This window comes from Medicago sativa, chromosome 3, assembly GCF_051527215.1.
Source record: "Medicago sativa cultivar Bolivia chromosome 3, Bolivia_mono, whole genome shotgun sequence".
NCBI lineage: Eukaryota > Viridiplantae > Streptophyta > Magnoliopsida > Fabales > Fabaceae > Medicago > Medicago sativa.
The window spans coordinates 84,164,706-84,177,690 of record NC_140751.1 but is presented as its reverse complement, the minus strand read 5'-3'; the positions used below and the strand labels follow the sequence as shown (position 1 = coordinate 84,177,690).

At 31.3% G+C, this 12,985-nt stretch overlaps 2 protein-coding genes across 2 annotated transcripts; both read right to left on the bottom strand.

The window, feature by feature from the left end:
• Nucleotides 1-83: 83 nt before the first annotated feature.
• On the bottom strand, nucleotides 84-2,884 carry LOC146941133 (amino acid permease 3-like). Its single transcript, XM_085754901.1, has 6 exons — nucleotides 2,402-2,884; nucleotides 2,087-2,320; nucleotides 1,876-1,969; nucleotides 1,557-1,771; nucleotides 1,335-1,468; nucleotides 84-1,115 (listed from the first exon to the last, which is right to left on the bottom strand). The coding sequence occupies exons 1-6, from the start codon at nucleotides 2,508-2,510 to the stop codon at nucleotides 459-461; spliced, it is 1,443 nt and encodes a 480-aa protein (XP_085611027.1). The 5' UTR covers nucleotides 2,511-2,884; the 3' UTR covers nucleotides 84-458.
• Nucleotides 2,885-5,187: 2,303 nt separating this feature from the next.
• Nucleotides 5,188-8,222, bottom strand: LOC146941132 (amino acid permease 3-like). Its single transcript, XM_085754900.1, has 5 exons — nucleotides 7,997-8,222; nucleotides 7,682-7,915; nucleotides 6,686-6,779; nucleotides 6,230-6,578; nucleotides 5,188-6,001 (listed from the first exon to the last, which is right to left on the bottom strand). The coding sequence occupies exons 1-5, from the start codon at nucleotides 8,103-8,105 to the stop codon at nucleotides 5,345-5,347; spliced, it is 1,443 nt and encodes a 480-aa protein (XP_085611026.1). The 5' UTR covers nucleotides 8,106-8,222; the 3' UTR covers nucleotides 5,188-5,344.
• Nucleotides 8,223-12,985: the final 4,763 nt, after the last annotated feature.

Genomic DNA, 12,985 nt, shown 5'->3' with positions numbered 1-12,985 from the left:
TCCCGTAAGATGATAGCTACGGTGCCAATTTGTTGGTTATTTGGTATAAATGAAAAATAATATGATAGACGGGGAAGAGTACGTTGAAATGGAATGGGAGATTGATTTCATTAATTTCACAAAAACAATACACTTAATAGTGTTTCAAAAAACAAAACAGAACACAACTACATCACCACTAAACTAGGAACGTGGGATAACAACAACTGCTTTCTCCTAAAGTGTAGGTACCACTTATTGACTAAAATAAAAAAACTGAAACAATAGAGAATAAAGATAAATCAGCCACATAGCAGTCCAAAAGCAATAATTAACATTTTTCAATGTAATAAAATAGTCTCACACAGTTGTGTACAATATTTCCCCCTTCACACAAGCTGCAATATAAAGTATGTATCTCACGAAGTCTCAAATAATATACTGATCATACACAAATTTAATGTAGTCACAATATTGAATCAATAGGTAGTCTTAAATGGCTTAAAAACTTTAAGATCAAGAGTAATCCCAGCAATAGAACCAACAGTAGCAGCTATAGAGATTATAAGACAAGCAACACTAAGCAATTGAAGACAGATCCATTTCGAGCTCCACTTCGGTATTCTCTTTTGAATTATATACATCTCCACTGGAAAATAAACTGTAAGAGGCCAAAATCCAAGTGCACCAAGAAGTCCTACTATATCATTGAAAAATGGAAGGAGCATGGATACCAAAGTTGTTAATATTACAAAAATTGTCCTCCAAACCAATCTAAATAGGTTGAGCTTGTACATTTGTATGCCAGGGATTGGAATCTTTATGTTCTTATTCACAAAATCACTGTGAGGGAATCTTTTCGCCGTGTAATTTTCGACGAATGCATAAAGGGGTTGGCAGTAGACTTGGTATGCACCAATGAGGTGGATAACTATGGCAGCATTGGCTATGTCAAGGAGCCAAAATGGGTTATAGAAACCAAAACCGGTTAAAAGGTTTCCAGGACTTGAATTTCCGAACGCGGCATATCCAAAACAGCCGCAAAGCATGTAGAAAAATGTTGTCGCTTCGACGCTGATGATTGTAGCCTTCTTCATTGTTTTTGCCTCAGTCGGAGGTGGTGCTTTTACCGTGTCCTGATTCATAATAACATAATTTTTTAAATTTTGATCGAGCTTAACTCAACCCTATAAAACTAACTTATAAGACGATAAATATCATTCGTTATAATTTTTTTTCAAGCCTTTTCTTTTTTCAATACGGGACTTGAATTTTAAGATTGTTGGAAATATTTTTATAAAGTTATGGAACAATCAAGTCTCATAAAAAAGAAAGACAAGAAAATGAATTAATACCTGAATTTCTATAAGGATCATGGAGTATGAGTATGCAAAGGCTATGTCACCAAGAGCTTGCAAACTTCCCCAAACTTTCTGAGCTTTTGTTACATCAGTTACCCCAGTCATGGTTCCATCAATCTTTTTATTTTCTATTACATGACCAATTTGAATCAAACATTTTTTTTTATTATAGACAATAAAAGCAAATAAATTATATATGAGTAGAATTACATATACCTATAACTTTTCCAATACCAAGACCAAGACCAATTGTGGAGTATGTAAAGGACATAACAGCAGCTAAACTGGAGAGCCACCATAATTGATCAAAATCTGGAATTTGAGAGAATATAATTTGCACTGCACCAAATGAAATCATATAAATATTGCTATTCATGTGACATGGATCTTTTCCACCACTTTTATGGAAACAATTTGACCTTTCAATTGCCCTGTTTCATACAGAATTAACCGAAGTAAATTATACCATATTCCTTTGATATTTTCTTGAATAAAATTAACTTTAACATATGAATAATATCTCAATTAAACTTACATCATGCTTATGGCAGAAGCTATAGTGTATCCAATAGCAACCCCAACAAGATTGAGATACTGAACTATCCCACATAACGTGACTTGAAAACCACCTAAACAAACATAAAAAACAAGAACAAAAGTAAATATTTCATACTGAAAAAAATTTGAAATTTGCTTTCTTATATATATAAATGTATGGTTAGCTAGGTGTGTGAATTTGAATTTACCAAGGTTGGAATGAACAACATCCATGTAAGTGTAGTTTCTCTTGCCATTGATAGGGTCACCGTTACGATAACATTCACAGAGAAGAATGGAGGTGTAATAAGTAACCCAGGCAAAGAGAATCATGACAATAGGACCAGCAATCCATCCAAGTTGAGCAATAGCCCAAGCTAGAGATAGAACTCCAGACCCTATCACAGCTGTTATTACATGTGCACTTGCAGTCCAAGCAGTTCCTGTGTTTTTCAAGAAACAAATTAGAATTTAGGTCGAGTCTAACTCGTGCTCAAGCAAAATAAAAGACAATACTTAATTACCGGTTCTTTTGACGCGACCATCATCGTCGAAGTACTTAGAATCTCTTTGTTGGTCAATGGAGACATCAAATGTTTGGTGATGATTCGTGCTACCATTCTTGTCAACCATCTTTGTTATGATAAAAGACTAATGAACCCAAGTTAGGTTTATTGTGATGAAAAAATAATCTTGATTCTAATTTAAATATTTGGAAAAGTGGCAAAGAAGGGTACAGCTCAGAGATGTAGTTGAGGGTGGTTAATTAATAATGACTTATTATGAGGCAGAAACTTGTAAGAACGTTTAATTCATGCAAAAAGTCAACAGAAACTAATTTAACTATAAGAGTTAGGAAGTACAGCCAAAAACAGTGATGTTGGAAGTCAAAGAGGAAAGGAAGAGAGACAAAGAGGGTGTTGTGTGTGTGTGTCTGTTACCCTTTTGAGCACTCTTGCTTATAAGTATTAGATGAGTTGAATAAACGTGTGACTAGTTTATGCAATGAAGGAAGATGGTGTTGAACGTAGGGTATATATAAGGGAGAATGAGATTCCATACATTCAATTTGGTAGGTAGATCCTCTCTGTTGTAGCATATTCTACAGCCATGTAATTTGTGGGTGCAACTAATTAATGACAGAAGCAGAGAGGAACGCTTGTATAAAGTGATGGTTAGAGGACACAGAGAATGGTGTAAGAAATAAGATTTGTGACTTTTGTTAAAGAAAACAACTTAAGATAAATTCCTTATTCTATTAAAAAAGGTATTTTGCAAGTTAATATATATAGGCTGCTAACTTACTCCCACCTAAAAATATGAAGGAGTAAGTTAACAAAAATACTCCCACTTGCTTTTTACCAAAAGCTACCTTGCACCTTTAATAAACACCATTTTAATACATGGGTATTATTGTAATTTGCTTTTTGTAACTTTTTTTTTTCTTGGAATATTGTTTATTTTTAACAACGTTGTGTTTAGGCCTGTGTTTTAACGCAACGGCACCAGCTTTTTTTTTCTTTTTCTTTTCACATTGTGTATTTTTGTGGAAACATTTTTGAATTGACGTGACTTCATATGAGTTTTTTTTTTTATTAAGCTGAAGCTATTGCCATGTTGTGATCAAACGACTAATCAGATAATTTCAGATAAATTGGAGTTTGTAACTTTGCAATTTTCTATAGAAAAAAAAGGTTACTTTGCAATTTAAACCCAGGTTGCTATATGGTGAATAACAATCGAAAACTAACGTTTTTTTTTGTTGAGGGAAAGTTTTTTTTTTTTAAGGAAACAATGTTTTGTTTTGTGTTTTTGGTTTGATTAATTAAAGAAAACTCGATACATGAAAACAAAGTATATATCTCCATGAATTTAAGGAAAAGAACAAGAAACATAAACAGTCCTTAAAAAAAAACATAAACAGTGGCGTGGCGTTAAAAAAACAATGTTTACGACAACAAAAAATTAGAAAAAAGCAAATTACACTAATGTCCATCCATTCAAGTAGTGTTTATTAAAGACATGAAGGAGTTTTTAGTAAACAACAAGTGAGAGTAGGCTTGCTAACTTACTCCTTCATGTTTTTAGGTGGGAGTAAGTTAGCAACCCCCATATATATATATATATATATATATATATATATATATATATATATATATGAAATTTGCTAGAATACATCCACTTAGTTTGTATGTGGGAGTGTTTTAGCAAGTTATAACTAAAAAAATTTAATAAACACACTTTGTGGTGTATGTTGTTATAACACACCTTCTAAAAACAAGTGGGTGTATGTTAGCAACTCCTACGGACATTTGCTAGAATACACCCAGTTATTTTTAGAAGGGGTATTTTAACAAGTGAATAACTAAAAAGTGGTTAAATACATCTTAACAATCGAATACACCAAATGTTTCTTATAAATAGGACGAAGGGAGTATGATATATTTACCTCTTTTCAAAGTCTTTATCGAAGTTTGAACCTGAAGTTTCAAATTTAAAATATGGTATATTTACCTCTTTTCAAAGTCTTTATCGAAGTTTGAATCCGAAGTTTCGAATTTAAAATATGACTTTTTATTATAAAATCATATCATCGTAGTTCTTAATTACTTTTTTTGTTCGATATTTCATGCTATTATTTTATACATTTAATAATTTATGTATATGGTTTAGATTCTTGACTAGATACATAAATTATTCAACGTATCTAAAAAGTCAATTGTTTCTTGTAAATAGGACCGTGGGAGTACTATTTTACGCATCGAAGTTTGAACCCAAAATTTCAAATTTAAAATATGACTTTTTACTAGAAGATCATATCATCGCAGTTCTTTATTAATATTTTTTCGATATTTAATGCTATTAAGAAAATAGATTAAAAGAAAAATAATTAACATAATTAAATATAATTGCTAATATTAAGTATAATGAATATAATATTAATTTCTGGGAGAAAATTGGAATAACATAGTCAATACGAGACAAATGTAGTATTTAATTTTACTTTCATTCTCTCTCTACACCCAAACTGAATAAATTGAAATTGGATATCAAATTCTTCTACTTTTTTCTTATGTTATCCATGTAATAATTTTCCAGTGAAGATTAGTTCTCAAAATTCTAATTACAATAGCCAATTCAAGAAGATAACAAGAGTCTATAAACTCTTTTATTTCTTTCATATTGCATTGGATCGAAGGAAGGAAAAACAAAAAGAAAACACTTCAGTCCAAGTTCATGTTCAAGGTTCTACTTGCAATAAACTTTAACAAGCATAATTATTCAAGTAGTGAACGATTCAACATAAATATTTTTCCTTGTAATAAAATAGTCTCACACAGTTGTGTACAATATTTCCCCCTTCCAAAATTAATCCCTTCACACAAGCTGCAATGTAAAGTATGTATCCCATGAAGTCTCAAACTATACACTGATCATACACAAATTAATGTAGTCACAATATTGAATCAATAGACAGTCTTGAATGGCTTAAAAACTTTAAGATCAAGAACAATCCCAGCAATAGAACCAACAGCAGCAGCTATAGAGATTATAAGACAAGCAACACTAAGCAATTGAAGACAAATCCATTTTGAGCTCCACTTTGGTATTCTCTTTTGAACTATATACATCTCCACCGGAAAATAAACGGTAAGTGGCCAAAATCCGATTGCACCAAGAAGTCCAACAATATCATTGAAGAATGGAAGAAGCATTGCTACCAAAGTTGATAATATTACAAAAATTGTCCTCCAAACCAATCTAAATAGGTTGATCTTGTACATTTGTATTCCAGGGATTGGAATTTTTATGTTCTTATTCACAAAATCACAGTGAGGGAATCTTTTCGCCGTGTAACTTTCAACAAATGCATAAAGGGGTTGGCAGTAAACTTGGTATGAACCAATAAGGTGGATAACTATGGCAGCATTGGCAATGTCAAGCAGCCAAAATGGGTTATAGAAACCAAAACCGGTTAAAAGGTTTCCAGGACTTGAATTTCCAAAAGCGGCATATCCAAAACAGCCGCAAAGCATGTAGAAAAATGTTGTCGCTGCAACGCTGATGATTGTAGCCTTCTTCATTGTTTTTGCCTCAGACGGAGGTGGTGCTTTTATCGTGTCCTAATTCATAATATAATTTAATTTTTAAACCTTGATTAAGCTTAACTCAACGCTATATAAAACTAATTTATAATGTGATAAATGTAATTCATTATAATTATAATTTCTTTTCAAACCTTATCTGTTTTCAATACGGGACTTGGATTTTATGTTTGTTGGAAATATTTTTATGAAGTTATGGAACAAAACAAGTCCTATAAAAAGAAATACAAGAAAATGAATTAATACCTGAATTTCTATAAGGATCATGGAGTATGCGTATGCAAAAGCTATGTCACCAAGAGCTTGCAAACTCCCCCAAACTTTCTGAGCTTTTGTCACATCAGTTACCCCAGCCATGGTTCCATCAATCTTTTTATTTCCTATAACTTTCCCAATACCAAGGCCAAGACCAATTGTGGAGTATGTAAAGGACATAACAGCAGCTAAACTGGAGAGCCACCATAATTGATCAAAATCTGGAATTTGCGAGAATATAATTTGCACTGCACCAAATGAAATCATATAAATATTGCTATTTATGTGACATGGATCTTTCCCCCCACTTCTGTGGAAACAATTTGACCTTTCAATTGCCCTGTTTCATACAGAATTAACCAAAGTCAATTACACCACCATATTCCTTAGATATTTTCTTGAATAAAATTAACTTTAACATATAAACAAGATCTCAATTAAACTTACATCATGCTTATTGCAGAAGCTATAGTGTATCCAATGGCAGCCCCCACAAGATTGACATACTGAACTATCCCACATAACGTGACTTGAAAACCACCTAAACAAACATAAACACAAGAACAAAAGTAAATATTTTGTTGTTCTTTTGATTGATAATTAGCTGTATTTAGTTAAAACAATGTGTTTAGGAAAGATGTGAGACAAGATGCTCTAGCATGAGTGCATCATCTGGACTCAAGATGTTATAACATTTTCCATGTGTTTCTAGAATCTTAGTTTGTTCTCGTGTGCTACAAGTTATTGTGTGCTTCTGGAAGATTGTTTGTTGTTGGTTAATGTATATCGTGGGCTTCAAGTTATTTTCAGAAAAATATATTTTGTGGACAACTAATAACTATTTAAGGAGGCTTAACCCTAATAACAAGATGTGAAATCAATATCGGAGATCAGAGTTTTTAGGGTTTCATTTTCGAGTCTCTGTGTTTTATTTGTATACCACTCTAGAGCCGCCATTGATCATTCAAAGGCTTAGAGTTCTAATTCATGTTTTCATACTGTGATTGTATCGCTCACTATGGTGAGTGATTGAGAGAAAGTGAGAGTGATTCACATATTTAGGGGAGACCTAAATAGAAAGACACGGGTAGTATTAGGTGAGAAGGCTTTGAACAAGGTTTGTTCATATAAGACTAGACGAACTAATACTACTAAGAGTGAATTTCATTTCTTGGGTGAAAGCCCCCGGAATAGGTGACGTTGCACCGAACTCGGGTTACCAATTATGTGTCCTCCTTTACTGCTGTACATATATTTATTGTTATATGTTGATTTTTTTACTTGTACATTATACACGTTGTCTTGGACATTGTGTCTAACATCTGTCATGTGTGAACAAGAATGTCATATTTCATTCTGAATAAATTTAAAATTTGATTTTCTTCTTATGTATGTATGTATGTATGTATGTATGTATGTATGTATGTATGAATTTGAATTTACCAAGATTGGAATGAACAGCATCCATGTAAGTGTAGTTTCTCTTGCCATTGATAGGATCACCATTACGATAACATTCACAGAGAAGAATGGAAGTGTAGTAAGTAACCCAAGCAAAGAGAATCATTACAATTGGACCAGCAATCCATCCGAGTTGAGCAATAGCCCAAGATAGAGACAGAACTCCAGACCCTACCACAGCTGTTATTACATGTGCACTTGCAGTCCAAGCAGTTCCTGTGTTTTTCATAAAACATATTAGAATTTGGGTCGAGTCTAACACGGGAGCAAGCAAAATAAAAGACAATACTTAATTACCAGTTCTTTTGATGCGACCATCATCGTCGAAGTACTTGGAATCTCTTTGTTGGTCAATGGAGACATCAAATGTTTGGTGACGATTCTTGCTTCCATTCTTGTCAACCATCTTTGTTATGACAAAGGACTAATTAACCCAAGTTAGGCTTGAGAGAGTAAATTATGTTTTATAAAATTATCCAACTAATTAATGTGAAGAAAAAATAATTGATTTCTTGAATTTAGCGAACGATGGAGAGTGTTTAACAATAAGAGTTGGGAAGTAGAGGCAAAACAGTGATGTTAGTGAACAATGGGAAGCTTTTATATTTTAAACGTCGTAATTACAATTCAAATGATAGAACACATTCCATGAATATTTGATATATTAGGGTTGGGTTCAAATAGCAACTCTCCACTATTCTAATGTGTGAGTTTTACGGCCAAACTCTTTAAAAGGAAAAAACTGAGTAATTTTTAACATTAAATATTTTCTAGAGAAAAAAAGTTATTTATTTATTTACAAGAAGCTACACAAAACTTGATAAAAAATTATGAAAATGTTTTCAAGGAAAAAGTTATGAAAAATTATTCACATGCTATTGTTTATGTGAAATCTTGATATCAAGAATATGAAAACTTGTACTGCATTTTATCTTTTGTTTTTTATTCTTTTTCTCTGTTACTCTTTATTTTTATATGAAAAGAAATTTATGGTGAGGGGTTTTACCACGTTTTAAAGCAGAAAAATCCTTCAACTTTAAAGAGCATTTACTTATATTTATCTCCTTTCAAAGTTTTTTACCGGAGCTTGAACTCCATGTTTCATATTTAAAACATGTATTTTCACTTTACCAAAAAAAAAAATTCACTATTAGATCACTAGTGAAAAGACGGGCCTTGTCTTTTTCTGTCTTTTTGCTTTTTTGATTGTCTTAACGTTTGAAAATTATGAACGATGTTTTTTATGAAATTTTAATTTTGATTAAAAGTAAAAATATAATTGTTTTTTACTTTCAAATTATAACAAATCAAACTAATCATGATTATCTATTTCAATAAAACCAACAATATAACAAAAATATATAATCTAAATTTTTATTTTTTTAATAACACCAACAACAATCTTTATTATAGAAAAAGTTGTTGTTTAAAGGATAATGAAAAAATAAATATATATACATTCATCTAGTTTTTTGTTACACTTTTTAAATAATAAAGGAAAAAACTGAACATTTGTGTTTGTTACATTTTTATTTTAATATTTAAATTCATTCTTATCTATTTGTTACATGTGTTATTTGTATTGAAAATTGAGCGTATTTTTGGAAGGAAAAATCCAACCCAAAAGTGTTGAAAGGGGTAGTTTTCTTTATATATAATATAGTATAGATATCATTGTAGTTCTTTAATACTTTTTTTTATTTTTTGTTACACTTTTTAAATAATAAAGGAAAAAACTGAACATTTGTGTTTGTTACATTTTTATTTTAATATTTAAATTCATTCTTATCTATTTGTTACATGTGTTATTTGTATTGAAAATTGAGCGTATTTTTGGAAGGAAAAATCCAACCCAAAAGTGTTGAAAGGGGTAGTTTTCTTTATATATAATATAGTATAGATATCATTGTAGTTCTTTAATACTTTTTTTTATGGTGGCCGAGGTTCTTTTTTTATGGTGGCCGGGGTTCGAACCCCGGACGTGCGCTTCTTTAATACTTTTTTTTATGGTGGCGGGGTTCGAACCCCGTACGTGCATATATTATGCATTGTCCATACCAACTGAGCTAAGCTAACAAGGACCTTTAATATTTTCTTTGTTCAATATTTAATGGTACTTTCTCATGTCCCATTTATAAAAAAAAAAAAACAATTGACTTTTTAGATTCATTGAATAATTGATGTATCCGGTCTATATTCTAGACCGAATGCATAAATTATTCAATGTATAAAAATCAATTGCCTTAGGGAATATTAATTTATACTATTTGACCATGATTAAAGTTTACCAACCATTTGAATTAACCACTTATAAGTTTATGACACCTTTTTGTTGACTATATACTTATGCCATTTAATAACTTCAAATTATTGTATAAAAAAATTCTTCAAAAAAGTATGGTATAAATTTTTGGTCAAAAAGAAAGTGGTATATAATTAACCATATCAACTGTTAAATCATGTAATTTATAAAGTAGTAAATAATTTGTGATTTGTAAATATCACTTAATTATAGAATAAACAAATAAGTTTATGTACTCCTAATTTTTTTCTTTTACTTTTTTCTTAACTAAATTTGTAGTTTATAAAAAAACAAATAATTTTATGTTATACCACTAATTTTAAAATAGCCTTACAAATGTGGATGATGTGTGCAAAAAAAAAAATCATCAAATAAGACATACAAAAACAAAATCTTAACAACATAAAAGGAGAGTTGTGAAATGACACCAAAAAGAGTCGAAATAAAATATATCAATGAGAGGAATTAAAAACAATAAAGCAAAAAAGAGATGATTATGATAATACATACCGACATATGAAGAGTAAAAGTCATATGTTCTGTTTGGTTTTTAAATACAATTCAGATGGTAAAAGACAATAATATAAGTTTAAACTCGCAATTTTGTTGCTAAGCTTTTTAAACATAAACAAAAACAACAATTTTATGCGCTTTAACTTTGATTGATTTATTCTCTCAGGAAAACAAAACGTTGATTGATTTATGTGGTTAAGAAAAGTTTCTTCAAAACCCTAGCAATTAAAATGACAATTGAAAGACAAGATTTAACTCAAAATAAATAGATTAAAGCTTTCATCTCTTACCTTGGTCGATCTTCAAAGCTTTTCTTTCTTCCACTATACTGCAGCAGCTCTATACATAATAAGTTAACTGGGAAAAATATGGATTTATATATGACTCAAATTATACGTTATATGGTCGTGGTGTAACTCACTTGCACTATAATCTGGTCCAAATTCACTCAGATCTTATTTTATTATTAATAGAAAATTTTACAATTTCGTATTTTATTATTTGCCTTAACCTTTTCTCGTTAATTATTTTCTGTTTCTCTTTTTATATATTAAATATAGAATAAAATTAAAATTAAATAAAAGAATGTTCTTTGCTCTCAAAAGTCCTATATGTGTTATAACATTGTTTTGTTAAGCAAATGTCAGATCTTATCCAAAAACTAGTTGGTTTGTATTCACTAGAAACGGAAGAATCTTAAATTAAAAATGGTCTTTTCTAAACAATGTCACATATTCAAAGTTATTCATAATCCTAACTGATTACAGTAATATTGAAGTGTTGCCTCTGATCAACAAGCTCCGTACCAAGTTATCGGTCCTCTTGAAGTTCATCCTTTGAAAAATTAATGTACCTAATTCTTGATGAAACTTTCCCTCCAAACGGTCAAAATTCAAATGAAAGGATATGAGGTACGAGGTAACGGACTATGATTCAGAACGCCAAAATCCGTACACACATGAAGACAAAAGTTTTGAATCTGGCTAAGGTAGTAGGAATGTCTTATAAAGACTCAGATACGAGTAAAAGACACAACTCTGCAACATATACAAGACCAAAGAAATATTGAGACGCCTCAATGTTTGACCTCGTGAGAAGTAGAACATTGTTATACTTTCACTTTGATAGATTGTTCTTGTTGTAAGCTAGAAATGGTAAAATCCTCTATGTAAGAGTAGCATATTGTACACCATCAAAAACTGTATTTCACCATTGTTGTATCTCCTCGAAAGGGAAAGTTGTAACCGGACTTTTGGAAGACAAAGAAATTCGGTTGAGTCGGATTCTTGTATATTGAATTCTAAAGGTATTGTTGGATAGACAAATATATATCCTAGTACTTTAAATCGGTTTGGATTATAGTAGATTAAGTCTTCAAAGATTCGAGACAAACTCTCTTTGGAGGTAGTTGCCAAGGTTGGAGTGAATCAGGATCAAAAAACACATATACGCTATTTCCTTTGTTCTTATTTAGTGTCTTATATTAATGTTAACCGAATCTATTTGTTTAAGAACAAAGAAAAAAATATTTTAAACTCATCACAATTCAACCACCTCAAATTTTTGTTTAAGATAGTGATAATTTTATAATTTCCTAATATACAAAAAAAAAAAAAAAAAAAAAAGTGGGGGTGGACGAGCACACACTATGCTCGTCCACCGTCTTTAAGCATGTAATTATGAGTTTGATTCTAACATCTTCTAAAAAGAAAAAAGTAATTGCTGCTACAACTACAATTTATCACTTTGGACCACCCCCATAACCCAAGTTAAAATCTACTAACATTCATGTGTTTCTCATCGAATTCTGCTCTTTACCCAAACGGTTCTCGCTCATTCCCAAAGTAAAAGTCCAAAATGTCCCTACGCATGTTAACATGCGTTAGTGTATTATGAGCGTATGTTAAGTCACGCTACGTGACTTAACATGCGTTAGTGTAGTATGAACGTGACTTAAGTTACGTACAACTTAGCACTAGCGCAAGTTAACTCACGCTAGTTGGCCGGTGAAGAACAAACGTTTTTCCAACTTTGGTCGGCTTTTCAACATTCAATGTACACGTTTTTTACCACTTTCACACGTTTTTTTTGACCACATTTATGTTAGATACAACCTAGGTTCACATTTCTACCTATAAATACCCTCACATACTTCCCATATTCCTCACATTATCTCCTCCCACTCTCTCACTCTAATTCTCTTCTTTCTTTGTTTTTTTTTTCAATATTCTTTTTGGGGGTAAAAAGTGATCAAAATTCGTCGGGGTAAAATAGTGAGTAGCCGACTTGGGGAAGTGATCGACCCTTGGGATAATTTTAAATCTGCTTTTTAACCGCAGAAACTTTTTACCGTGGGTAAAAAGAACTTCTTGTGGTAAAAAAAAAAACCGCATTTAAATTTAGCCCAAGGGTTGATGATGTATTTTCCCCAAGAAGGCTGCTCACTATTTTACCCCACGAAGATTGATTAC